The following is a 26,736-nucleotide window of genomic DNA, read 5'->3' as shown; positions in this document are numbered from 1 at the left end:
CAGGTAGGTGTTTCGAGCGGACGGCCTCCTACTATGAAGGAGGAAAATTCTCACTTGCTCTGAACATTGAGATTTGGTGCCATTGAATCACAAAGAAGCCAGGCATGAAGGTGTAGAGTGTGGGGTTGGGGGTGAAGTAGTTTGCCCGTTTTGACACAGAAGGTTACGTCGAGCTGGTAGTGGGAGAGGTGGCTCGACTGACGTGCTGAAGGTATGGAAACCAAGTCTGTCTGGACCATGATGGGGCTATTAAGATTACTCGAGCCATGTGCAATTGAATTTTCCACAGGATCCTGGGGATTTCTGGGACTGGGGGAAATGCGCAGTGCAGAGGTTTGTTCCAGACAATTAGGAAAGCATCACCCATGGATTCCCCGTCCAGCCTTGCTTGAGAGCAAAATCAGCAACACTTGGAATGGTCCCTCATTGCAAAAAGATCTATTGCCGGATAGCCCCACTTGTGGAAGAAAGACTCCATAACCATTGGGTATAGTTCCCGTTCATGGTCTGTGGTAAAACTGCAACTCAAAATATCTTCTGTGACGTTGCTGACTTCAGGTAGGCAAGATGCCTTGAGGACAACCCCACGCCAGATGCACCAGTTCCAGAGGCGGATAACTTCTGCACAAAGGGATCAAGAATGAGCACTGCCCTGCCTGTTTATGTCCTTGTGTTGTCCATTAGGATCCGTACAGTGCAATTCATAATGGCAGGAGCAAAGTGTCTGCACATGTGTCTGACCCTTTGAAGCTCAAGACTGATGTGTAACATAGCTTCATGTGATGACCATCTTCCCTGCACTTTGTGTTGTTACATGTGCGTTCCCCGTCCTATTAGTGAGGCATCTGTGGTAATTTGTCCTGATGGATCAGGCTGCAGAAAGGGAACTCCAGCGAAGAGGTTGTGGTGTGAAGTCCACCATTTGAGGGAGTCTAGTACAGGTGCTGGAATGAAGACTCGCTTCCCAATAGGATGTCATAGGAAGGTTTGGAGACAGAAGTCACCCGGTGTTGCATCGCGCAGAAATGGAGATGCGCATACTGGACAACATACATAGTAGCTGCCATGTGGCCCAGCAACTAAAGGCATGTATGTACGGTCAATGACGAGTTCATGATTAGGGAAGTCACTAAGACCTGGAGTGTGTTGAATTGTTGGTTTGTTAAGTGTGCTCTGGCCGATATAGAATCGAGGCGATCGCCGATGAATTCGATCTCTTGAATTGGTTTGCAAGTTGACTTGTGTTCGTTTATGAGGAGTCTGAGATAATCAAATAATCACCTGGTCTTGACTACCTTCTTGGCTGTCTCCGTTCGTGATGGCCCCTTGATGAGGCAAGCGTTGAGATACGGCAAAAAAGACGCCCCCTGCTGTTGAAGATAGGCTGCCACTACTGCAAGTAGTTTTGAGAAAACATGAGGGGTTGAAGATAGTGTGAAGGAGATGATGGTATATTGGAAGTGGTCATCTCTGACTGTGAAATGGACATAACGCCTGTGCGATGGATGTATTGTGATATGGAAGCACGCACCTTGTGCGAACCAGTCCCCTTTGTCCAGTGCTGGAAATATTTAAGCCAGTGTGACCATCTTGAAATGATGTTTGTGTAGGAATTTGTTTAGCCTGCAAAGATCCAAAATTGGCCTCCAACCTCCTGTCTGCTTTTGGGTGAGAAAATAGGTCAAATAGAACCCCCTTCCTTTGTAGTGTTCGGGTACCCTCTCTACTGTGCCTTTCTGAAGGAGGCAATCAATTTCTTTCCTGAGAAGGGTCTCATGAGAGGTTTCCTTGAAGAGTGACAGGGAAGGGAGGGCAGTGGGGAGAAATGATGTGAAGGGGATGGAGTATCCCATGTGGATGATCTCCAATACCCAGTGATCTGATGTTATTGAGGCCCAGTGATGGAAAAAGGGGCGTTACTGTCACTTAATGGTTGGGGAGGTCGGGCAAACCCTGGACCAATTCCTCAAATTTGCTGTTTGGTGGTCTGCAATCCAGAGGAGCGTGCTTCAGGTGGGCGCTTCCTCTGGGGTTGCTGCCTGGGTCAGTTATAGTCTCATGTTCTTTACTGGGGACAGTTGTAATAGTTGTCCCTATTTCTGTTATAAGGAATGTCTCTCTTTCTCCGGTATGGTGGTATGTACCTGCCAAGAGTGCAAAGCATGGTGTGAGAGTGCTTGCTGCTATGCAGGATCTCATCTGTATTCGCTGCAAAGAACTTCTATTTATCTTCAGAGTTTGTCTGTAACTCTTTAGGCACCCCTACTTCATGTAGCCAGGAAACTCTTCTCATCACCACAGCTGAGGCCGTCACTCTGGTTGCCGTATCCGCAACGTCTATGGCTGCTAATAGAGCAGTGCGGGCAATTGTGTCCCCCTCATAAATGATCACCTTGAGGATTGGCCTCTTGGAGTCAGGTTGCATGAGTTCAGACAGCTTAGAATAATTATCGAAATAATGGTTAGCTAATAGTGCAGAATAGTTTGCTATTTTAAGTTGCAGGTGGCTGATGAATAAGTCTTTTTGCCAAAGATGTCTAACTTCTTGTACTCCTTGTCATTGTTCGCAGATCTAACCTAGGAGGCCTTTGTACGTTGATTTGCTGCATCCACCACCAGTAAGTTCGGTTGGGGGTGGGAAAAGAGAAAGTCCAGGTTCTTGGGAGGGACAAAGTACTTTTTAAATCAGCTTTTTTGCAGGTGGGCTGTATTGAGGCGGGTGTCCGCCAAATGTCATCAGATACCTTTAACACTGCATCATCTTCCCTTGAGAGGATGGACGAATGTTCTTTAAGAGGTGATGTTGTTTCTCTTTTACTTCCTGGAGCTGGACCTCATGGCTAGTGGTTACTCTTTTTAAAAGTTCTTGGAACTGTTTTAGGTGGTCTATAGAATTTGATGCTTCTTGTGTCACAGCCTCATCGAGGGGTGAAAATGAATTGTCCTCGGATACCTGCCTTTCTTGTACAGCACTATCATCGTCTGGGATTTGACCCTCTTCCTCCTCTGAGTCTACCGATGTTGGAAGGGTATGGACTGGAGAAGCTAAGGGGAGGCAGATGTGCTCCTGGGATGGCGTCCGCAAGGCTCTCAATAGTCCCACAGTGTCCACGGGGCGGGGAGGGGACAGAAGGGGAGTAGTAGGGAGGGGATATTGCTACTCCGGGCACCAATGAGAATGGAGAGGTCTTTCACAATAATGTTGAAACTGATGAGATGTAGTTGGAGATGAGTGCTATGAAGAAAAAAACACTGCCTTCATTGTATTCAGCAACTGCAGCATTTCTCTATGTCAGTGGAGGTCCACTGTCAGATAAGGAAAGACCTGCTGAGTCAGTTAAGCCCGAGGGGCGCTCCTGATGGATGAGGAGAGCTCAGTTGAATGCTGTTATCTTCAGCTGCTAATCTCCTCATCCTGCATTTGCACAGGGTTTTAATCATGCCACATCTGTGTTCAATCCTCTGCTGGGGAAGGCTTCCCTGCAGGTGGCTGAGGAGAAGGCAGTGCTGAGGACTTGCAGGGCTGTTTGGAAAGCAGTTCCGTGCTTCCTCTCAGCACCGAATGCTGGAGCACTGGTTTGTGCGATGCCATGGTCTGCCAGCATGGCCCTTCTGGTGCTGCTGCTGAGCATGCTGACCCCAAGTTGCTGGGAGTTGCGGCAACGGCAGTGCCCCATAAGGATTTTGTTGCCAGCTTCCCTCGTGCATGCAACACGTCCCTAGTGGTCAGCCTGAGACACTGCTTCATAGGCTTGGCAGGTGAGACTGTTGCCCTGTGCTGCTTCTGCGGAAAAGGTGACACGGACCTGTGCTTTAGGTCTCTGTGTTTCATGGTTAGTTCAGGCTGGTCCAAGGGCTGCAGAGTCCTTTCAAACATGATCATGTGGAGCTGTATTTCACAGTCTTTCCTGGCCCTGGCTGTGAAGCTCCTGCAATGTTTACATTTTCAGGGGCCATGTGCCTCCCCCAAACATCTTATGTAGGAATCATGCCCATCTGACGCTGGCATGGGTTCCTTACATAGTACACACTTTTTAAAACCCTGAAGGCTGGGCATGGTGGCGTCTTATTAAGGCTTGTATGCCTCGTTTGGTCTTCTTTCATTCTTTTTTTTAATTATTAAAGAGAGAAACCCTGCTGAGGGAGTGAAGCAGCTGAGGTGGTCAGTCAGCTGGAACTGCATGTTCTTTCTGTTTGGAGTTGTGTCAATTGATCAACTATGAGCAACAGCCCATAAGGAAATGCAATTAAGTAGCAGGAAAATGTGAAGAAACAACGCCTGAGGCAAGAGAGATCAGAGCTCAGTCCGTGACCAAGGGTGGATGAAGAGGAACCGAAGGGGAGGGGGGCCAGGTCAGCGGTGCAAGGCACCTCCTACGCATGTGCAGCCCAACTGTCAACAGCTATGAAAAGCTCCGAACTGTGGCTTCAGGGATCACCCATCACCAACAGTGAAGCACCCATGGGGACATCATAGAATTATAGGGCTGGAAGAGACCTCAGCAGGTCATTGAGTCCAGCCCTCTGCCGAAAGCAGGACCAATCCCAACTAAATCATCCAAGCCAGGGCTTTGTCAAGCCGAGATTTAAAAACCTCTAGGGATGGAATTCCACCACCTCCCTAGGTAACAGAAGCCTGTTGGTGAGCATTTCAGCTTGCCTAACCACAATGACAGACCTGCAGGTAGCTGTCTTGTCACAAACCAGCTCTATAAGCCAAATACACAGAGAAGTCCTGGAATCCCAGTTCATCCACAAATTCAATTCACATGCTAATGGACTCAATCGTGATATTGGCTGGTGGGAACTCTACCTACTTAATAACCACTGAAGGTGCTAACAGCTCCCTGAGTGGTATCCTTTCCGTTTCAGGAATCTATCTATTGACACTGATTTTTATCTGCTTAGGATTAAGTACCCATTCTCCAGATACTTAATGATACTCTGTCTCCCACCCACTCCCCTTTTTTCTTTCTCTCTCCCCTCCCCTTCCCCTCTCCTATTTACTTTGAGTTTTCATATCCCCAACTCATAACTTTGCTCATCTGAAGAAGTGGGCTGTGCCCATGAAAGCTCATGATACCATCAACATGTTTCATTAGTCTATAAAGTGCTACTAGACTATTTGTTGTTTTTTTCTATAAGGGTATGTCTACACTACAGCACTAATTCGAACTAACTTAGTTTGAATTAGTTAATTCGAACTAAGCTAATTCGAATTAGCGCATCTAGACTTAAAAACTAGTTCAAATTAGCGTTTTGCTAATTCGAACTAGCATGTCTACACTGAGTGGACCCTGAACCAAGGTTAAGGATGGCCAGAAGCAGTGCCGGCAGGGCATCAGATTAGGACTTAGAGTGTGGAGCTGCTGCCTCAGGCTAGCCAAGGGCTGTGTTTAAAGGGACCCGACCCCCACCCCGGACAGACAGTTCTCAGGGGTTCCCCACTTGCAAAGCAGTCCTGGCTTGGAGGGCCCTGAGTGCCCACACTGGGCACATCACAGCACTCGGCCATCAGACCGGCTGCACTTGCCGCAGGCTGCCATCCGGAGGGTGGGGAAATCAATCAAGGGCTTCAGGAGAGCTTCCACCCCGAGGAGCCCGCAGAGCCACCCAGTCCTCCCCATCGGGGGCTCGTACTCCATTCCTCCCTCACCTCCTTCCACTTACCCCTCCCTAGCCCCCCTTCCTGATGTACAAAATAAAGGACACGTGTGTTCAAAAATAGAAACTCTCTTTATTGAACAAAACTCGGGGAGACTGGGAAAAGAAGGTGGGAGAGGGGAGGGCAACTAAAATGATCAGGGGTTTGGAACAGATCCCATATGAAGAGAGACTAAAGAGACTGGGACTTCTCAGCTTAGAAAAGAGGAGACTGAGGGGGTATATGATAGAGGCCTATAAAAGCATGAGTGGTGTGGAAAGGGTGCATAAAGAAAAGTTCTTCATTAGTTCCCATAATATAAGGACTAAAGGACACCAAATGAAATGAATGGGTAGCAGGCTTCAAACTAACAACAGAAAGTTCTTCTTCACAAAGCAAATAGTCAACCTGTGGAACTCCTTGCTGCAGGAGGCTGTGAAGGCTAGAACTAGAACAGAGTTTAAAGAGAAGTGAGATAAAGTCATGGAGGTTGGGTCTATGGAGTGGTATTAGCCAGGGGGTAGGAATGGTGTCCCTGGCTTCTGTTTGTGGAAGGCTGGAGATGGATGGCACGAGACAAATGGCTTGGTCATTGTCTTCGGTCCATCCCCTCCAGGATACCTAGTGCTGGCCACTGTCGGCAGACAGGCTACTGGGCTAGATGGACCTTTGGTCTGACCCAGTATGGCCATTCTAAGCTCAGGGTCGGGGGTCTCAGTGGACCACCTTGATTTTCATGCCAACCTGCTCCTGGGTGGCCAGGCTGGCAGCTCTCCTGCCCTAGATGGCCACTTTCCTGTGCCTAGTGCAGAGGTCGTGGATGAGGTCCACGATTTCCACACTAGACCAGGCGGGCGCCCGCCTCTTGCGGCCCCAGGCAGGCTCCTGGGAGCCGCCACCCTGGTCCCGGGAAAAGGTGGAGGGCTGGGTGGCAGCAGGTGGCTGGCTCGAGCTGTGCCAGGTGCAGGGTTGCTGGCTGGGTGCTGGCAGGCTTGCACCTGGCACGGGCACCGTAGCCAGCTCGTGCCCCTTTAATGGCTCCGGGGTCAGGAGGGGGGCAGACGAGTTTCCCTGGTGGTGCCCAGAGTGGCCACCAGGGAAAGCTGGGGAGGGCTAGCCTCCCACTAGTTTGAATTAAGTGGCTACACAGCCCTTAATTCGAACTAGTTAATTCGAACTAGGCGTTAGTCCTCGTAGAATGAGGTTTACCTAGTTCGAATTAAGCACACCGCTAGTTCGAATTAAGTTCGAACTAGCGGTTTGCATGTGTAGCGCGTATCAAAGTTAATTCGAACTAACGTCTGTTAGTTCGAATTAACTTTGTAGTGTAGACATACCCAAACAGACCAACTCGGCTGCCCTCTGAAGCTCCATTCCAATACTTCACCATCCTCCTATTTAAACAATTTTTCCTAATAGCCAACCTAGACTTGTAAGGTTCCTTGTTCTGCCATCTATCGCTACTGAGTGAGAACAGCCTCTCTCCATCCTCTTTGGAACCTCCCTTCAGGAAGTTGAAGGCTGCTATCAAATTGGCTCTCACTCTTCTCTTCTGCAGACTAAATAAGCCCAAATTCCTCATCCTCTCTTCACCCGAAGAAAAGAGGGTTACTTACCTGTACTGTTGTTCTTTGAGATATGTTGCTCATGTCCATTCGAATTAGGTGCGTGCGCTACGTGCACGGTTCCTAGAGCATTTTTCCCCCAGCGGTACCCATTGGGCTGGCATGCCGCCCCCTGGAGTGGTGCTGCGATAACAGCGCATAAGTACCCCTGCCGACCCTCCCCTCCTCAGTTCCTTCTTGCCGGAGATTCCAACAAAGGGAAGGGGGGGGGGGGGCTGGATCTAATGGACATGAGCAATACATCTTGAAGAACAACAGTTACAGGTATGTAACCCTCTTTTCTTCTTCAAGTGGTTGCTCGTGTCCATTCGAATTAGGTGAATCCCTAGCCAAAACTTGTGGAGGTAGGGTCAGAGGCACGACCCAGAAATCAATTCAAGTGACTTCCTTCTAACATACTTTTATTTGAATATGTTACAGAACTGAACTTAAAACTGCAGAACCCAGGGCTACGTCACTCCTGGCCTGCTGCGTAATGGCATGATGCACAGTGAACGTATGGACTGAGGACAATGTGGCTACCCTACAGATATCTACAATCGGGACTCGAGCCACGAACGCTGTAGAGGACCGTCATGTGAGGCGGGTCTTTGCCTGCTAACACCTAACACTCCTTTATACAGGACGACACCCAGAAAGATAGCCTCTGGGCTGACACTGGCAACCCTCTCATCCTTTCCACAAATGAAATAAAAAGTTGGGACAACTTGTGGAAGTGTCTGGTTCCGTCTATATAGAGGTTAATGCTCTCTTGGCATCAAGACAGTGGAGGGCTTGTACTTATGGCACTTTGGGTAAAGCACAGGCAGGTACTTGTCTTGGGACATATGGAAGGTGGACACTACATTCGGTCAGAAGGCTGGGTGGAGAGGTAAACTCACCCTATCTGCTGAAAAGAGTAAGTAAGGGGGCTCTATCGTCAGTGCCTTGAGACCTCCCCTTCCCCCTTGCTGAAGTGACTGCCACGATAAGTGCTACTTTAAGAGAGAGGTGCTTTAGCGAGCACATGGCCAGCGGCTCAAAGGGTGGGGACATGAGTTTGGTAAGTACTAAATTGAGGTCCCACTGGGGCACCGGTGGTTTCACATGCGGGAACATTGTATATAGACCCTTAAAGAACCTCTTAATCAACTAGTTCGCGAATAGGGATCTGTTTCCTTACCCCGTGGAAAGCTGACATAGCCGCTAGATGCACACTAATGGATGCTATGGAAAGGCCAGCCCACCTTAGCCCCAGGAGATATGCTAACACCAGAGGAGTGGGTGCCGTACTAGGATCTATACCTGTATCCGCAGCCCACCATGAAAATCTTTTCCACTTAGCTGAGTATGCCGCCCTTGTAGCAGGCTTTCTACTACTCAGCAGTACAGATCTCACAGCCTCAGAACAATTTAGTTCTGTACCAGTTAGCCATGAATAAGCCACGCCATGAAATGGAGGGATTTGATATTCGGGTGGTACAAGAGACCCTCCCCCCCACTCTTGAACGATTACATCTGGGACAGTAGAAATGGCTTGAGGCTTGACCTGGAGTATGTTCAAGAGGACCAGATAGCAGAACTGTCTGGGCCAGTCTGGAGCTATTAAGAGACTAGTGCTTTGAATCTCTTGACTCTGATGAGAACCTTGTAGATCAACAGGAATAGGGGAAACACGTAAAGAAGTCCCTTGGGCCAATCGGCTACTTTGGACCTCAACCCTTGGGTCATGAACAAGTAGTAGGATGGACACTTCTTGTTTATTTCCGTGGTGAAAAGATCCACCTGGGGACAACCCCACTTTCAGAATAGCCCCTGTAATATGTCCTTCCTTATGGACCACCTTGAGTCCCAAATGAGTGACTCAGTTTGTCTGCTAAGAGGTTCTTGTTCCCTGGTAGATACGCCAAGTTGCTTGAGAGGTGAGGAAAGAAGACTTCACACACTCTCCGAATTGCCCTCAACTCTCTGACATTTATATGTAGGTCTCCCTCCAGAGGAGTCCATAGACCCTGCGTCCTGTGAGGGTATAAGTGCACCCCGCAACCTAGGTCCGAAGCATCGGTAACTAGTCTCACAGTGGGTGTCTCGTTGAGGAACGGAACACCCTTGCACACTTCCCTTTCTTGAGTCCACCAGTGCAGTGATGGGAAGACTTCCTGTGGAAGCGACAGCACTGAGTCCCAATGTACTTGATTCTGGTTGAATGACTGAGCCAACCATGCCTGTAACTGCCTGAGTCTCAGTCTGGCATGGAGAACCACATGCATGCATGACACCTTGTGTCCCAGTAGTCTCATGCAGTTTCTTGCCATTGTAAGGGAGAGGGGAGATAGCTGAAGTCCCTGAATAATTTGTGTCAAGGTTGTGAATCTGGTTGTGGGGAGGGATGCTCTACCTGCAATGGTGTCTAGGTGTGCCCCCACGAATTGTATGTCTTGCGAGGGAGTTAACATGGACTTTTCCTCGTTTATCAAAAGTCCCAGCTCCTCAGACAGAGACTTTGTAATGTCTATGTGAAGAAGGATTAGAGCTCTTTATCGCACTCTGATGAGCTAGTCATCCAGATATGGGAATACTTGCACTCAGTGTGTTCCGAGGAAAGCCGCCATCACTGCCATGCACTTGGTGAATGTCCTGGGGATGGTGGAGAGACCGAAGGGCAAGACTGTAAACTGGAAATGCTCATGCCCTACCACGAACCTTAGGTAGCGCCTGTGCATTGGCCGTATGGTTACATGAAAATAAGTGTCTCTTAAATCGAGGGTCGCATACCATTCTCCTATATCGAACATGGGAATAATGGAGGCAAGCGTGACCATCCTGAACCTCGTTGTCTTTATGAACCGGTTGAGGTCTCTGAGGTCCAAAACAGTGGCTAAGATCACGACTGCTCTGTGGCAAACCCCAGCATCATTCCTGCCTACCCAAAAGGAGTAGAGAAGTATTTCATCCCACAAATGGGATACGAGCTGGCATACCTTCCCTGAAGGGGAGAGAACACTTAAACTACCTAAGTGCTAACTATACTATTAAATGCAAACTAAGACTAAAGAACTATTTACACTACAAAGAACTCTAATCGCTGGATTAACAAGAGAAACTCCAACAACAATCACCGGCGGTAAGAAGGAACTGAGAGACGGTGAGGGCCAGCAGGGGGTACTTATGTGCTATTATCGCGGTGCCACTCCAGCGGGCGACCTGCCGACCCGATGGGTACCGCTGGGGAAAAAATGCTCCGGGAACTGTGCACGTGGCACGCGCGCACCTAATCTGAATGCACCTGAGCAACCACTTGAAGAACCACCCACTATCAATGGTATAAAACGTGAAACTCTTAAAGATGATTGTAATAAAAAAAGGAACCCAAAATATTGCGATAATGTACATGAAACACATATACCAGGTTTTCAGCTGTGATAGGATAATAAAAATATAGGGGCTTGCTTTCAAGAATCAAAACAGCCGTAAAATCTTTCTGAAGGGCTCATGTGTGTTAGTGTGTGGCAGAAAGATGCATTTCAACTTCTTCAAAAATAATTCAATGCTTTCTTAAGTTAGAAGCAAGAATGATAAGCAGATGCAATAAATAGTTTTCAAAGAAATACCCATAGAACTACATCACCCTTTAGTTTCTACATTTCAAGAATGTTTGAAAAAGGAATCCTATACCTGTATGTGAGGCCAGGAGGCTTCAAGGGTAGGTTCATCTTCTTCTGGATCAAAATCTGGATTATCACTTGGTGGAAGGGTTCTAAAAATATTAGAACTAATCTGCAAAGAAAAACAAGTGGATTACTTGTATTGCTGCTTATCAAAATTCCAAATCCCAAACTAAATGTGTTGCCTTTATCCAATATAAAGATGAACTGGGCATTTGGGCTGTATTTTCAAGTTGTTGTATGCGGCCATGAGGACCAGAAATGTCTCTTTTTAATGAAAAACCTGAAATTTTTACATAAATTACATGACTGCAAGAGTCAGATATTTAAAGACAGACATCAAACATACATGACTTAGAATAAAAACTGAGTTAACAACACTACATTTGAATGTAAGGGAGACATGTCTACAAATATTTCCACAGGGTACACCTCCCAAATCTGGGATTCTCTCATCGGCAGCATCCGTGGTCTGGCATGTTCCTGGACGAGAGAGCCCCAGGGGCAGGAGGGCCAGCATCTGGGAGCCCGGTGCATCACTGCCAGCTTACTAGTAGTGGGGCCACAGCAGCCTGGGAGGAGAACCATCAGGGCTGTCTGTCACCCAGCAGTGCTGCCCGGGCCACAGCAGCCCAAGTGGGGAAGTCTGGCTGGGCAGCAGTTCTAGTGTTCTATTATCCAAGATGTGTCCCCCTCTGGATGCTATGCTGTAGGCATAGCTGTGCCTCTAAATGGAGATTTTTGAGCCTGCAAAGGCACTTTTCCTCCATGATGGTCAGCCTTGAGGCTACCTAGCACAGCATGGGCAAACTCTCCTCAGTTCCTTTTCTACCCCAGACTCCTTATGGAGAACTCTGAAGTGGGGGACAGGTGGTATGTGGAGCATCCATAAGGACAAGAACCATCATTAATGCACAAGATGAGTAACTTCTTCCTCGAGTAGTATCAAGTGGATGCCTCACTGTAGGGGATTCCCAAGCAGTACCTGCCACTGGAGTATGGAACTTTGGAGTGGAGTTTGTTACTACAAAGAGTAATAAGAGCTGAAGATGGCATCAGAGGTTGAATTTCCAGTGAGTGCATAAAATTCTACAAAAGTATGGGCAGAAGCCCATATTGCAGCTCTGCAGATTTCTTTAAGGAATGTGTCTGTAGTATAGACTAACCTTCTGGAATGCATATAGACTCTGGATGGAAGCAGCAGGTTGCACCCTTGATAACAATGATTAATGCAACCAGAGACTCATTTGGATAGTCTCAGAATTGAATCTTTCCCTGACCAAAAGGAAGAGTTTAGGGAACTTTCTGCAGTCCTTGACCCTGTCCAAGAAGCATGCTAGTGCTCTTCTAACCTCCAGCATATGCAGAATCGCCTTTCTGATGTTATGATGTTGTTTTCTTGGGGGGGGGAGGGGAGAAAAGGGAGGATGAAACTGGAAGATGGATTGGTTGATCCATATAAAAAGCAGGCAACTTTAGAAAGAAAGTTGGGATGTGGTCTCAAAGTTACTTTGTCTTAAAAGAAAAAAAAAAAGAACATCCATGCATGGTAGGTGTACCATTAGGGCTGTTATTTCTCCTATGTGCTTAGTGGAGGTGATGGCAATTAGAAATGGACATATGTAGGAGACAGCAAAGTTGCCATGGGCTCAAAGGGAGATCCAGTCAAAACCCTGAGGACTAGGTTAAGATCCCAGGCTGGAGCAGATGATCAATAAGTGAGAAAAGATTCCCAATTATCTTAAATAATCTATCAGCAGATGTACAAACAGAATATCCATCTATATGGTAGTGGAAAGTCATTTTTGCTGCAAAATGTACCTTAAAGAAGTCGAGTGATTTTTGATCTCTTGAGGTCTAAAATGTAATGTAAAATCTGAGGGAGGGAAGCTGAGGTTGGATCTGCATGCTTAGAATAACAAACTTCAATTTCTTTTCATTTTCTAGGGAAGTAAATTCAGATGCACCTCAAGAGGGTATTCTACCTGTAAGCCTTGGAACCAAGAAAGAGGGCCTGCAGATTTGAGTGAAGGATCAACCCACTGTTTTGAGGAAGCAGGCGAGGAATGGGCCAAAGAAGAACCAAAGGACATATTGCCATCTGTGCCAGGTAAAGGAACCAGACTTATCTTGGTGAGGACATGGCAATCAGAATAGCTCTCACTTTTTCACTGAATTTTGATGTCCTTCAAACTGGAGATCATCTGCAGCTCTTTGGGCATCCCAGAAAGGTGTAGCCAAGAAGTCTCCATGACAGTAGTCATGAGGAGGTCTGAATGAGCTGCTTTATCAGCTATGTCCAGTGTCCTCCATAGCATTATTATGACTATGAATTGATCCTCTCTGACACTGGCCTGAAACTGCTCCTTTGTGTCTTCAGTAAATATTCCAGAAATGCACTGAGTTTTCCATAATTAATAAAATCATACGGGCTATGACAGCATGATAATTCAAGACGCTAAACTGTAGCATTAACAATAAATGCGCTGTCCTCCCAATTCTGACTTGTATGGGGTCAATTTAGCATTATGTAGCTTGCCTCATGCATTAACTGCATCTGCTATGGTGGAGGTGGGTAACAGTTATTAAAATAGGAAGTCTGCCTCTTTGAAAGGCATGTAATATTTTTGTTGGGCTCTTTTGCTGGTTGGTGCCATGGAGACTGATGTTTGCCAGGTGACTTTGGCAGGATTTAGAAATGCCTTATTAATTGGGAGAGCAATTCTGGCGGAGCTGGTGTGCAGAATATTCACCAGCTTGTTATGTACAGGGCTCACCAAGCAGCAGCAAGCCCTGCTCACCAGCCGCGCAGAAGTGCACTCTGCATATGCGCAGCATAAAATGGCCCCGCCAGCTTAAAATCTACTCACCACGGGCAAGTAGATTGAATCATTTGTCTAGCCCTGGTTATGTATATTTGCCACCTTTTATCAGGAAATTTGCAGGACACCTCTTAGTATCCAGAAAGTTCTTAAACTCATCACCTAGTGATGGGGAGGGCATTTCAGCCACATCTGGAGAGAAGAAGTTTGCTGAAGGGGTAGTTTCTCCTTCAAGACCCTCTTCCTGTTCTGCAAAAGCTTCCTCCTTCCCTGGCTCAGGAGATCAGAGCTATAGAAGACTATAGGGCTACGTCTACAATGCAGGCTTCTTGCACAAAAACTTGCAAAGTGTCTACACTGCACACGCGTTCTTGCGCAAGTAAATTTATAGTAAAGAGTTGGAAAAGAAGACTGCTTGCGCAAGAGTTATTCCTCTCCCCGCAAAGAAACATGAATCCCTGCTTATGGAATACAAAATGAGACCTGGAATTGAGGAAAATATGGTATGACTCTGCATAGATGAATGTGCAGAGTGGACAGGCAACAGGGGTTTCTTGCACAAGAAAGCCCTATGGCTAAAATGGACATCAGAGCTTTCTTGCGCAAGAGAGCATCCACACTGCCATGGATGTTCTTGCACAAAAGCACATGGCAGTGTGGACACGCTCTTGTGCAAAATCTTTTACGTAAGAACTCTAGTGCAAAACAGTTCTTGTGCAAGAAGCCTGTAGTGTAGACATAGCCTAGGATTTTCTGGGACATTGGACAGCCATGATGTATACATTGCCTCAGGATCATAATTCAGCTATTGGAGAGAAGGGCAAAAGTCAGTGGGGTTAACCCAGGGAACTTGTGCCACAATCATGGGACAGTTCATTGGAACTGAGGGGGACTTTGAATTGTGACGGTAGGCTACAATGAGGGACCAGGAAAATGACCTCTGCCTGGTCATGGTCAGACTCGTCATCAGGTAAGGGTAGTGCTGACAGAGTATTGGTGGTATATAGCCTGGGGAAGAGAGTGGTCAGTACTGGGGCCCATGCAATAGTGCTTACAATTCTTTCCCAACTGTAAGGTCTCTAGGGAACTGGAGCTCATGCTGTACTGGAGCTTGGTACTGCAGAGAAGTGTCCATAGTACATGATCAGTACCAATGGTTAAGAAGGTACAGAGCACTCCCTAGAACCAAATACCTAGAACCAGAAGTTTTCTTGCTGCCATTCTCCTTAGTGGGTGGTACCACTGCCTCAGAGCTTGAGCCCCTGGTTTTTCCAGGCAGTGTGGCAAAACTCTTAGTGGAGACCCCTCTGGGTACTATTTTTCAGAGCTGCTGGTACCAAGGTAGCCACGCTGAGGAGCCCCTCTGGCTGGCTAACAGCTGAGACACCTTTTTAACCCAAACTTATTGCAGGAGTGGGAGAGAAAGTTCACTGGTTTTTGTTCATTACTACTACTACTGAAAGTTACACGCTCCAGGGATGATCTGGGGTCAGCACTGGAATCACCTGGAGAGTGAAGTGACTTCTCCACAAAGAGGAGTTTTAACTTCAGCTCCCAGGTCCAGGTAGCTGGTGGAAGAGAGACTGTTTCCCAGAGCCCAGACACAGTGAGTGCCTCTCCATTACAGGAATAAGCTCCTTGTAGGAGAGGCATCTCTTTAAATAGGGAGAGTCTGTTATGCTGCTGGGGGAGAAGGAACTATCATCCTCTAGGAGTGAGGAATGCAGTAGATCTTCTTTCCTTGTTTCTTATTTTTAATTCCCATGAGTAAAAAGGAAAAGTATCAAGGAGAAAAAAAGAAATAAAAACTACTACTTATGCCAACAACACAGATAAGGAAGGGAGAATTGCCTGCTCCATTCAAGGGCAAAGCTTTTGACAAGGAACTGAGGGGGAACCATGAGGAAAGGAGAACACATGGGCAAGCTCAACAGACACTACCACCAAAAATCTTTGATTAGAGGTGCAGGGGCTCAGATATATATAGAATGGAGCAACTCACAGGGACAATATTCAAAGAAACATGAATCCCTGCCTATGGAATGCAAAATGAGACCTGGAATTGAGAAAAATATGGTATGACTCTGCATAGATGAATGTGCAGACATTGCGGATATACACTTATAGAGCTGAGAAAATCTCAAACATTTTAAAGATAGTAAACAGCAGAAACAGAGGCTTCCACAGGAGACAGGCAACACTTAATTACCCAAACAGAAAACCTTTTCCATTTTTCTATGTAAATCAACCAAGTAGAAATTTATTCTGCTCTGTACCATGGTTAGGAATGGGATTTTTCTTGCACTACCTCCATTAGAAACTCTAAGTGACCTGCTATGTGTTGCAAGAGGTCTAGAAAGATCCTAAAATCAACTGTCGAGGAATATATTGCTATTGGAATAAATAATCCATTTCCTTCAGGTATCCTTCCATACAGCCATATTCCTGCAGGAGCAGTCTGAGACTGTAGATAATGAACCTCTTGAGTAGACCTATGATGTCTCACGGAAGAGGGAAATTTAATTCTAGACGTGGACAGTTGAGGAATGTTTCCTATCTGGTTGCCCCCAGAGAGCTCAAAAGACCAAGACTATGTGTTTTAAGGGTAAGAGGTTAGGGACTATATAAATGGAAACCAGGGTGGATGTTTCTCATGAAATCCCAAGGTGGAGGGAATACTCTATTGAAGATGCTTCTTGTTACATTTCTGGGTAAATCTCCCAGATCATATCTTCAGTAGATCTCCTGGAGTTTCTGATAGGAATGTTAAATATCAGTTAATTGAATAGTTGAGTAAACTCATGAAATTGTATTGGTTAGTGGACTATTCAATAGTTCCTGAGAGCAGGGCCAGCTGCCAGTGTATCAGAGGCAGCAGCGTGAGGTGCCAGGTAGGAGCTGGTCCGCAAGGGGAGCCAGATTAAAAATCAGCTCCCCTCGCAGACTGGCTGCCTTCTGAGAAGGTGGCAGCAATCCCTGTTTGGGGGGGAGGAGGGGAGGTCTGAGCTCCTGGACCCAGTATGAGCTAGGACTGAGCCGGGTTTGCCCTCCCAGCTCCTAATACCCATCAGGGGTAGGTCCTGAACCCGTCGAAAGTCAGGACTGAGCCAGGCTGCCAGCCAGCCTACTAAAAATGTACTGACAGGGAGAGGGGGACGAGAGGAATGTGCATAGTCTATAGTATTAACCTATAAGCTTTTGCTTATTGATTAATCATCTATACTATTACATCCCTAGTTTCTGATTCATCATGCTATATTTTCTGTCTTACTTTCTGGGCTCAATGCCCCTTTTCCTGACTACTTCTCAATCAACTTCTTTCATTTCATTCCCCATATAACTGTTCTCCACCCAACAGTCTTTCTGATGGCCTCTTCACTATACTTGATCCTCCTTTACCAACCTAATGCCAGTTTTCTTTACCTTAAACACTAAGCTAGAATCTCTCAGTAGTTAAGAAAAGAAAGGAAAATTCAGCTAGTTTTACAACAGGAAAGGGGGAAAAATAGATTTGACAAGGTATGCAGAATTATTCTGTAACTGGATGGTAGATCTTTACTAACGTTATTGGTCAGTCCATCAGTAATACTACAACATTTCAAAATCACAATGACTGGTTGAGGGTTTACAGATCCTTGTGTGTGAGAAAGAACTAAGAACATTTTTTCTCCTATATAAAAGTCTTCAAACTTGCTTAAAATATGAAAGATTGGTAAATTAATAAAGCTATCAGATAATCAAGATATAAATACATTAATTACTAGAGGGCGGTGCCCCCTGCTTGCTATGCCCACCAATCTCCCTCTCTGTGGGTAGGCATCCCCAATTCTCCCCCCAGCTGCCGGGAAGGGCCAGGTCAAGGTGTTGGAGGAGGGTGGGGGTGGGCCGGAGGCTGCAGCTGGCCTGGTCCTCTCCCTCTGGCATGGAGGAGGAAGAGGGGAGGAGGAAAAGCAGAGGATAGGGAGTGAGGCATGGCACACAACCCTCTCCCTTGGGCAGGGAAAAGCGCCCAGCCCTCTTCCTTTGGCCACAAGGGCACACGGCTCCAGCCTCCTGCCAGCAAGGGGCAAGGCCGGGCACTTCCCATGCACCCCCTCTCCCTGGACCACCTGCAATGCCACACATGTCCTGTACACCCACCTCCCCTCACCTGATCCAACTTCCCGTGAGGCTCTGTGGCTCCCGTGCACCCAGCCCTCACGTCTCCTGCATCCCTCTTCCCCATGTGAGCCCCTGTGGCTCCTGTGCACCCCTGCCGCCCCGCACCCAAGCCCCCACAAGGCTGTGCAGTTCCCAAATGCCATGCCAAGCCCTTGAGAAGTTGCACAGTTCCCGCGCCTCCCTTCCCCTATCCGTACCCCCGCAGCTCCCATGCGCCCCCCTCAATCCCCGAGCGGTCACATGGCTCCCACAGACTTCTTTCCCCCCCCCCAGCTCCTGAGTCCCCACGGCTTCTGCGTGCCTCCCCCTCGTGGCTCCCATTTGCCTCTCCTCCCCCATCCTGGAAAGCAGAGGAGCTGCAAGGTTCAATTTAAATTCTGGCACCCCCTCACATATGGCAGCTGCCAGAGGGATTCTCAGGGGAGGGAAGCATGTGAGGGAGGGGTTAACTGCCAACCTGTGTGGCATGGAGCCAACAAGGCAGCCACATGGCCTCTCCTCAGAGCACCAAGGTGGGGAGAAGCCACATGCCCTGGGAGCCACAAAGCTCATACTCACTGCCCCAACCCTCAGCGGGGCTGGTCAGAGCATAGGGGAGACTGTATGGCTTGCAGCTCCGTCCCTGATTGGGGCTGGCGTGCGCGGGAGGTACAGCACCTCTCAGGGGCTCAGCGTGGGTGAGGGGAGGCAGGCATGCAGGACATTGACGGTGGTCCAGAGGAAGGGAGCAAATGGGAGCTCCACGGCCTTGCCCCTCACTGGCATGGGGCTGGAGCCATGTGGCCTCCCACCTCATGACCAGAGGGAGAGGGCCTGTAGCCGTTCCCCCTCCTCCTTCCCCTGCCAGGCTAGGCCTACACTACAGTCCTTTGTTGGAAAAAGCTATGCAAATTGTGTGCCGCAATTTGCATTGCTTTTTCCAATCGCTTTTCTGGAATAGGCTTTTCCGCCATTTGGTCCCATCTAGACGGGGCCAAATGGCAGAAAAGCCTCCTCTTTTGGCAGAGCCCTTATCCCTCACAGAACAAGGTATACAGGGGCTCCAAGAAAGAGCACTTTTGCTCCTCCACAAAAAAAAAAAAAGTAGAAGAGCAAACCCATTCCTTGGACGCAGCGGAGTTTTTCCAGGATACCTCTCTCCCCCTCCTTCACATGCCGTGCCTCCCTCACCCTCCTCTGCTTTTCCTCCTCCATGCCAGAGTAAGACCCTCTGTCACTCTGTTGTCCCGCAAGAAAACCTTTTTAAAGTATATGTCAAAAATCAAAAAGTGAGAGAAACAGAGATTACTTTGAAACAAACAACACTCTTTACATAAGAGCAGAACACCTAATGTAAACACAGAGTTGTTAATGTGAATAACAATGGTAAATCTGTTTGTTCTATAGCCACAGAAATTGGTAGAAAGATCACTGCAATACACATTGGTTTACGTCTAAACCATGTAGTTACACCTCCATGATTTAAAGTAGTTACAGTGCATTTACTTTAGTAGGACCAGTTCCTTTCTATTGATTCTAACCTCGATGAAAATCTCTCCCAAAGTTTTAGACCTAGGACTCATTCTTAAGCGTCCATACATCTATTCAATTCTCAAGTCATGAAACACTAACAGAACAACTCAAAATCTTCTCATTTCCTGAACCTTGGGGGATTTTCTTCTGAAGCTTGTCCAGAAGGTAACAGTCTTTATATGTCAAGTCTAAAAATGTAGCTATACTGCATTTACTGTGCAGTATATGCACTATTTACTCCAATAAAGCAATTTTTCATATTTGACAAATTCTATGAAGCTTTCTTTAGGCTGTGAGAGTTGATCACTAATGAACTACACTAATTTTCAGGCTATGCTCTACAACTACTCTAAAAATATAAATTCAGACAGAAGCTAAGAAATTGTGTTTAGTTTTAAATATCAAATAAATATTGTTCAACTCCAGTTTTACTTACCATTTTCACTATGTCAGCATAAGCTGACTCAACAATCACACCACGAGTTGTTGAAACATATTCAACCAGTTCATTCAATGTGGCTCTCTTAATTTCTTTGCTCTTCAAGTCTGAAACAGAGTCCATGAAGTCAAATAGTATACAACACTGTTGCAACTTCTGACAAAAGAGGTCTTGCTGTTCATTTGAGGTGGCATCTGGAAGCAAAAGAAAGCATTGATTTCTAAATTTCGTATCATATCAACCATAACCGACCTCAGTATTAATAAGGAATACTAATTGAAGGTGGCAAGCAAGAAAGATCAATATCTAAAACCAAAATTGTCTGTGATACTAATATGAAATTTAACCAAGGTTTTGATATCTACAATGGGTAAGAGATTTTAAGTAGGAAATATATCAAACATAATTAATAGAGGAATTACACTTTTAAAAAAATTAATGTATTTTATAAAAATAAAAGTATTAAGCCTCCTTCCTCACAGAACTAACTCAGTCATGTGATTTGTTGCATTCCATCCACTAATTCTTTATTACATTATCTATTTAAAAATGTAAAAATCTGAAGGGCAGATACATATATGTAAAACTCTTACCCTCATAGGATGAATGCCCCAGATAACTGACACCAGTATTTCACAGAAAATATTTTATCCTGAATTTTCACATCTTAGACTAGAGAGATGTAATTAGTTAATTTATTTTACTATTTAAATTCTCCAGTTTGGACAATTTGAGACTATGTTTGTCATGACTAGGACAGTATTTTTATAAAGCATCAGTCTTTGTACACCCTTCCAGCCTGCTACAGAGCAAAATTCTTCCATTATAATGCTACAATTCAAATCTCTAGCAGAGTCATTTTAATAGTTTGAGTATTAGTTAGTTACTAAGCCAAAGAAGAAAACTTACTGGTAAATACAATTTTTTTGCTCACAACACTGTGACCTCTGACTTTTGCATACCAAGTCACAACAAAAGCAAGCATAGTTTTTCTGGTTAAATGATAAATCCATTAAATTTCACACCACGTAACTGAATTCTACAGAGGGGGAAAAATCCTTTTCTCACTAATTTTTGTTTGTATTCTGGTAACACCCATGTGCAAGAGTCCCCTCCTCTGTCAGTCAATAAAATACTATGTGCCTTGCTGTAGAATTTTCGTCCCCATTTCTTTCTCTGGGCACACATGCATACTTACAGAGAGTGTTTAAAAATGGAAAGCACCTGTAGTTATCCTACACTACTTTGATTATCTCATCAACATAGCCGTGTATGGTAGAGCTTCCATACTGGTCATGCCATATCATAAAACAGAATCAAGTCAAGAGAAGGAAAAACTACCTTGGTAACTCTGCTTCACTGAAGAGAAACTCCCTTTGCTCTTAAGGTTTTTGGCTTACTCCCTTTGCTCTTAAGGTTTTTGGCTTCTCCGTTTAGGCCAGGTGAAAGGCTTTGTCCTTGTGAGCATACACCAGTATTAGGTATCTCAGAAGCCCTAAAGCATTTCCATAGGGTTTTTTTTTTATAAGATAATTAAATTATTTCAAACTCTAATTACATACAGATAAGTTTGTACAGCAAATAAATACACTGAAAAATGAGTACATTGAAAAAATCACCCTTTAAAAGAAGCAATATCTGGAAAATACAAAATAACTGCAGAAAACGTGAAAATAGTTAAATCCACTAACGTACAAGAATGCAAATAACTCCCCCCCCCCCTCCCAACTCTAGCACAGTGCAGGAGTCATCATCCTGAAAAGACAACCTCTAAAGATGAAAAAATTCAAGTTTGACATTTTTCAGAAACAGATGTGGGATTCCTTGCTACAGATATAAATAATGATTGAAAATGTATTTAGCAGGGATAATACGGCTGATTGAAATCTTCCTATAATAAGCTATTGGAGCTCTCCTGTTTAGAATTAACACGGACTTCCAGACCTAGACCCAACTATACCGGACACAAGACATCTATATAACACAAACACACCATACAACATGTCCTCTACCAGAGATCGCATTTCCATAAAATAGTTTTTTTTTTAAACAGGGAAAAGAATACCTGCCCAACTGTCCTTTTGAACTCTGTTTTTTGCTCAAAATAGAATTCACAGGAGGATTCTTACTGGAGAAATCCCCCCGCCCTTCTTGTGAGGAACATGAAGAAAAAAAATGGAAAATTAAATGAATCATTTTGGCCAGGGAAATTGTGGACAAGTGCACAGCACTATCCCTATAAAATAAAAACTGATCCCTAACGTCACTTTCACCTTGAAAATTACCTTGCATGTAAAGCACTTAATATTAAGACAAAGCCCTCAGTTATTTTGTCAGGCACTGTCACCCATGATTCAGAAGCCTTTAATTCTGGACTCAAAATCCTGGACTCAAAATCCTATCTGAGCTTGGCAACAGGGACTACACTGTAATTATAGACACCTTTCAAAATGTCAGGAGTTGGGAAACCTGACTGGCAATACCATACCTATTGTACGGTACCTTATTTGGAATTAATTGCATTTATGCACTGATGTGGAATGAAGCATTCTAAATGTCCAAAGCAACATTCTGATCCCATCACGATGGGACTCTGCCCTCCAAAGGAGAAAAAGGAATCACTCAAAGACACATGTCCCATGACCTTGACGAAGACTTTGATACCAGAAGTACAAGTGAATTATCACACCACCTTTCATAGTGAATGGAGAAAGCAACCCTAGCAGAGTTTTCCTTAAAAGAGAAACAAGAGCACTGGTGGTATATCTTTATGTGAGTGGCAAGCCTCTGGTCACTCTTCTAAAACCAAAAAGCCTTCAGCATGTTTCTATGACAAATCTACCCATTCTGCGAGATATTTCTTGTCCATCTTGCTCAGTAGTAACCAGAATAGTCTTGTGATAGAAATATAGCTGTGTCAGTCTGGTGTAGCTGAAACAAAAAACAGGACTATGTAGCACTTTAAAGACTAACAAGATGGTTTATTAGGTGATGAGCTTTCATGGGCCAGACCGTGGAAGTAAAGTGTCACAACCATATATACCAAAGGATACAATTATAAAAATGAACACGTGAAAAGGACAAATCAAATTTCAGAACAGAAGGGAGATGGGGGGGGGGGGAGGTAAATGTCTGTGAGCTAATGATCTTAGAGGCGATACTTGGGGAAGCTATCTTTGTAATGGGTAAGATAATTAAAGTCTTTGTTCAAACTTAGGCGTAAAGTGTCGAATTTAAGCATGAATGACAGTTCAGAGGATTCTCTTTCAAGTGTAGTCTTAAAAGACCTTTGAAGCAGGGTGCAGGTAATCAAGTCATTGAGACAATGTCCTTTCTGGTTGAAATGGCAAGAAACTGTTTTTTTCTTTGTGATCTTGTCTAATATCTGTTTTGTGGGCATTGATCCTTTGGCGAAGTGTCTGAGACGTTTGTCCAATGTACATAGCATAAATTATATTTCTGCATGCGCAGAAATGTGTGTTCTTGATCTTATAACTCACTTGGTTAGGTCCAATAATGGTATCAGCAGAGTGAATATGTGGACAAAGCTGGCAACGGGGTTTGTTGCAAGGGACGGTACCAGGGTTGGTATTAGTGTGGTATGTCCTGTGGTTGTTGGTAAGAATCATCTTGAGGTTAGGTGGTTGTCTATAGGGGTATGTCTACACTACCCCCCTAGTTCGAACTAGGGGGGTAATGTATGCATACCAAACTTGCTAATGAAGCCCGGGATTTGAATTTCCCGGGCTTCATTAGCATAAAGCCGGCGCCGCCATTTTTAAAAGCCGGCTAGTGCGAACCCCGTGCCGGCACTAGGGGTTGTCCCTGTTGGTGCTCCACTGTAGGTCAATGCTGTTGCACACCTGATCAGAGATTTTCAGTAGTATTGCCCTCTGGTATGCCATGCATGCGTGGCAGACGGCACACACAGTACCACTACCACTACCACGCATGCACGGCAACCATCTCTTCAGTTCCTTCTCTTCCCCGGAAGGACAAGAACAACTCCAAAGCAGAGGGGAGGAAGGGCAGGTGGTGGAGCACCCACAGGGGACAACCATCTTGAAGAACCTCCATTATGGCACAAGTGAGTAACTTTCCTTTCTACTTTTTTGAACCATCTTCCCCACCTATTTTATTACTTTATTATTTTATTATTATTATTCGTGTTACTTTCCTTTCTTCTTCAAGGAGTGTCTCTGTGGGTGCTCCACCTTAAGTGACTGTATAGCAGTACTCCTGTGAGGCGGCGGGTGCTTCAGTTAATAATCATGTTGAACTTTGGTAAGGAATGTTAGTCCAAGTTCTGTGTCCCAGTTTGAGTAAGTGTCCAGGGCATAATGTCTGGCAAAAGTGTGTACAGAAGACCATGTTGTGGCCCTGCAAATGTCCGTCAGATTAATGCTGCTAAGGTAAGCCACAGAGGTTGCCATGGCCCATATGGAATGAGCTTGCAACTGAAGTGGAGGCTGTTGGTTAAAACTGATGTAAGCCAGGCGAATAGAGTCTACGATCCACTTGGAAAGTCTCTGTGTAGAGATTTGTATGCCCAATGACTTTTTAGTGATGGAGATGAAAAGTCTGTTTGTTTTACGAATTGCCTTTGTCCTTTCTAGGAAAAGGCCCACACACGGCATACATTGAGAGTGTGCCATTTAGCTTCTTCGGATGCGGCTTTGGACAGAAGATCTGTAGCACGAGCGGTTTGTTGCAATGCCAGGAGATAAGGGCTTTAAATAAGAACTTTGGAAGTGGTTGGAGGACCACCCTGTCCTTATGAAAAATGGTGAAGAGTGGGTCAGCCCTGAGCGCCCCAATTTCACTTACTCTTCTAGCTGAGGTAAGTGCGACTAGTGTTGCGTCTTTCAATGAAAGTCGTATCATTGAACACATGGACATGGGTTAGAGCTCGTAGTACAAGGTTAGGGCCCATGCTGGGACTGGTGCTCTAAGAGTGGAAAAGTGTTCTGGAGGCCCTTTAAGAATCATTTAGTTGTGGGATGGGCGAAGACCAATTTGTCCTCAACGGGATGATGAACGCAGCTATAGCCGTGAGGTTAACCTTTAGTGAGCTGAAGGAGAGGCCTGTATGTTTTAGATGCAAGAGATACTCTAGTATGTCGGCCAGAGGAATCATGAGTGGATCTGCCAAGCTCAGGTTCGCCTAGGAAGAGAATCTACGCCACTTGTACAGGTAAGACTTTCTTGTTGAGACCCTGCAACTACTTATTAGGATCTGTCTAACCAGATATGTGAATGTTGCTTCTATTGAGGAAAGGCAGCGAGGAGCCACACTCTAAGACAAAGAATGTGGGGAGATGGGTGGCAACGCTCCCCTGTTGCTGAGTCAGGAGACAAGGGACTATTCGAAGGTGCAATGGAAGCCTTAGAGACATGTGAAGTAGGTAAGTATACCATGTCTGAAGGGGCCAAGCTGGAGTGATGAACATTACTGATGATGTCCCTACTCTTAATTTGTTGACCATCTGGTGGAGGAGCAGGGTTGGCAGGAAGGCACAGAGGAGGGGTGCATTCCAAGATATTGTAAAGGTGTCCCACAGAGAGAGTAGACTAATGCCCGCACAAGAACAGTACTATAGACACTTTTTGTTCGCAAAGGTTGCAAACAAATCAGTCTGTGGGAATCCCCAGTGTGAGAAAATCACGTGGAGTATGCCGTTGTCCAATTCCCATTCATGGTTGGAAGTGAACTGCCTGCTGAGGGTGTCCACCATAATATTGTCTTTGCCCAGTAGATAAGCAGCTTGTATGTGGACATTGTGGTTTATACACCATGACCATAGGCGCGTCACCTCTTTGCACAGGCAGAAGAATCTGGCTCCTCCTTGCCTATATAAGTAGTACATTGTGGCTTGATTGTCCGTAAAAATCTGTATTGTGTTGCTCTGTATCCGTTGCATCTGGCATACGTACTGCACTACTGTGAGCTCCAACACATTGATGTTGAGGGAGCACTCATGAGCCTGCCATTGTCCCTGGACTGAGAGGGGGCTCTAGTGTGCTCCCCATCCCAGGAGGGAGGTGTTTGTTGTGATCGCAATTGTCGGGGGAGCTATACAGAAGGGTACCCCAGTGCATACTTTTTTTGGTCTGCCCACCAATCCAGTGAGCGCTTTATCCTGTTTGGGAGTGAGAGCGGCTTGTTGATGCTGGTGTAATGGGGCCTGTACACCATTCTGAGTCATTGCTGCATTGGTCTCTCACGTAATCTGTCATGAGACACCACTGATGTGGCTGCTGCCATATGGCCCAGAAGCTATAGACAAGTTCTTGTGGGCTTGTCTGCAACACATCAACAGTGTTTAATTGTTTGGAAACAGTGGTGCAGAAGAGAGGCTGTTGCCTAGACGCAGTCAATATAGGTGCCTATAAACTCTATAGTTTGGGCTGGTTGGAGCTTGCATTTGGCTAAGTTGATTTGGAATCCTAACATCTGAAATAAGGACATGGCCTGAGAGACTGCTTCGAGGGCCTCCTGGCGGGTGGGTATTCCGATAAGGCCATTGTCGAGCTAGGGGAATATAGCTACACTATAGAATATATGGTTTTGCAGGGAGAGTCATCCTTGCTGAAGGAATGGGACCTCTTCCTGGATCTGGTCATAGGATGAGTCCCTGGTGGAGATGCTGGCCCGTGTGGATGTTTCAGACATGGCCAGAGGTTACGCTTGGGGGTGGGGGGGGGGGGGGGGGGGGGGGAAGAGAAGAGAGAATGAGTGCTCCGGGTCCGAGGCTTCTCTAGCAAGAGAAGTTTCAATTGGAGCTTTCATGCCTTTCTTGTGCGAGCTGTAAGTTATTTGCAATGCTCGTACTGTGCTGTGATATGCACGTGGCCCAGGCAGTGTACACACTTGGAATGACCGTCGAAG

General features: G+C 45.8%; 1 protein-coding gene across 2 annotated transcripts in view; it reads right to left on the bottom strand.

The window, feature by feature from the left end:
• The window catches only part of PPP2R5A (protein phosphatase 2 regulatory subunit B'alpha), a 120,500-nt gene that overhangs the window by 59,865 nt on the left and 33,899 nt on the right, over positions 1-26,736 (bottom strand). For both annotated transcript variants that reach the window (XM_075925151.1, XM_006135173.2), the window contains exons 2-3: positions 19,845-20,041; positions 10,924-11,025 (exon numbers count right to left, since the gene is read on the bottom strand). In XM_075925151.1, the coding sequence (XP_075781266.1) occupies positions 10,924-11,025; positions 19,845-20,041 (299 nt within the window). The remainder of the gene's footprint in view (positions 1-10,923; positions 11,026-19,844; positions 20,042-26,736) is intronic.

The sequence above is a fragment of the Pelodiscus sinensis genome, chromosome 3 (genome assembly GCF_049634645.1).
Source record: "Pelodiscus sinensis isolate JC-2024 chromosome 3, ASM4963464v1, whole genome shotgun sequence".
Lineage (NCBI taxonomy): Eukaryota > Metazoa > Chordata > Testudines > Trionychidae > Pelodiscus > Pelodiscus sinensis.
Note: the sequence above shows the minus strand (reverse complement) of the source record. Positions and strands in the feature narration are given on the sequence as shown.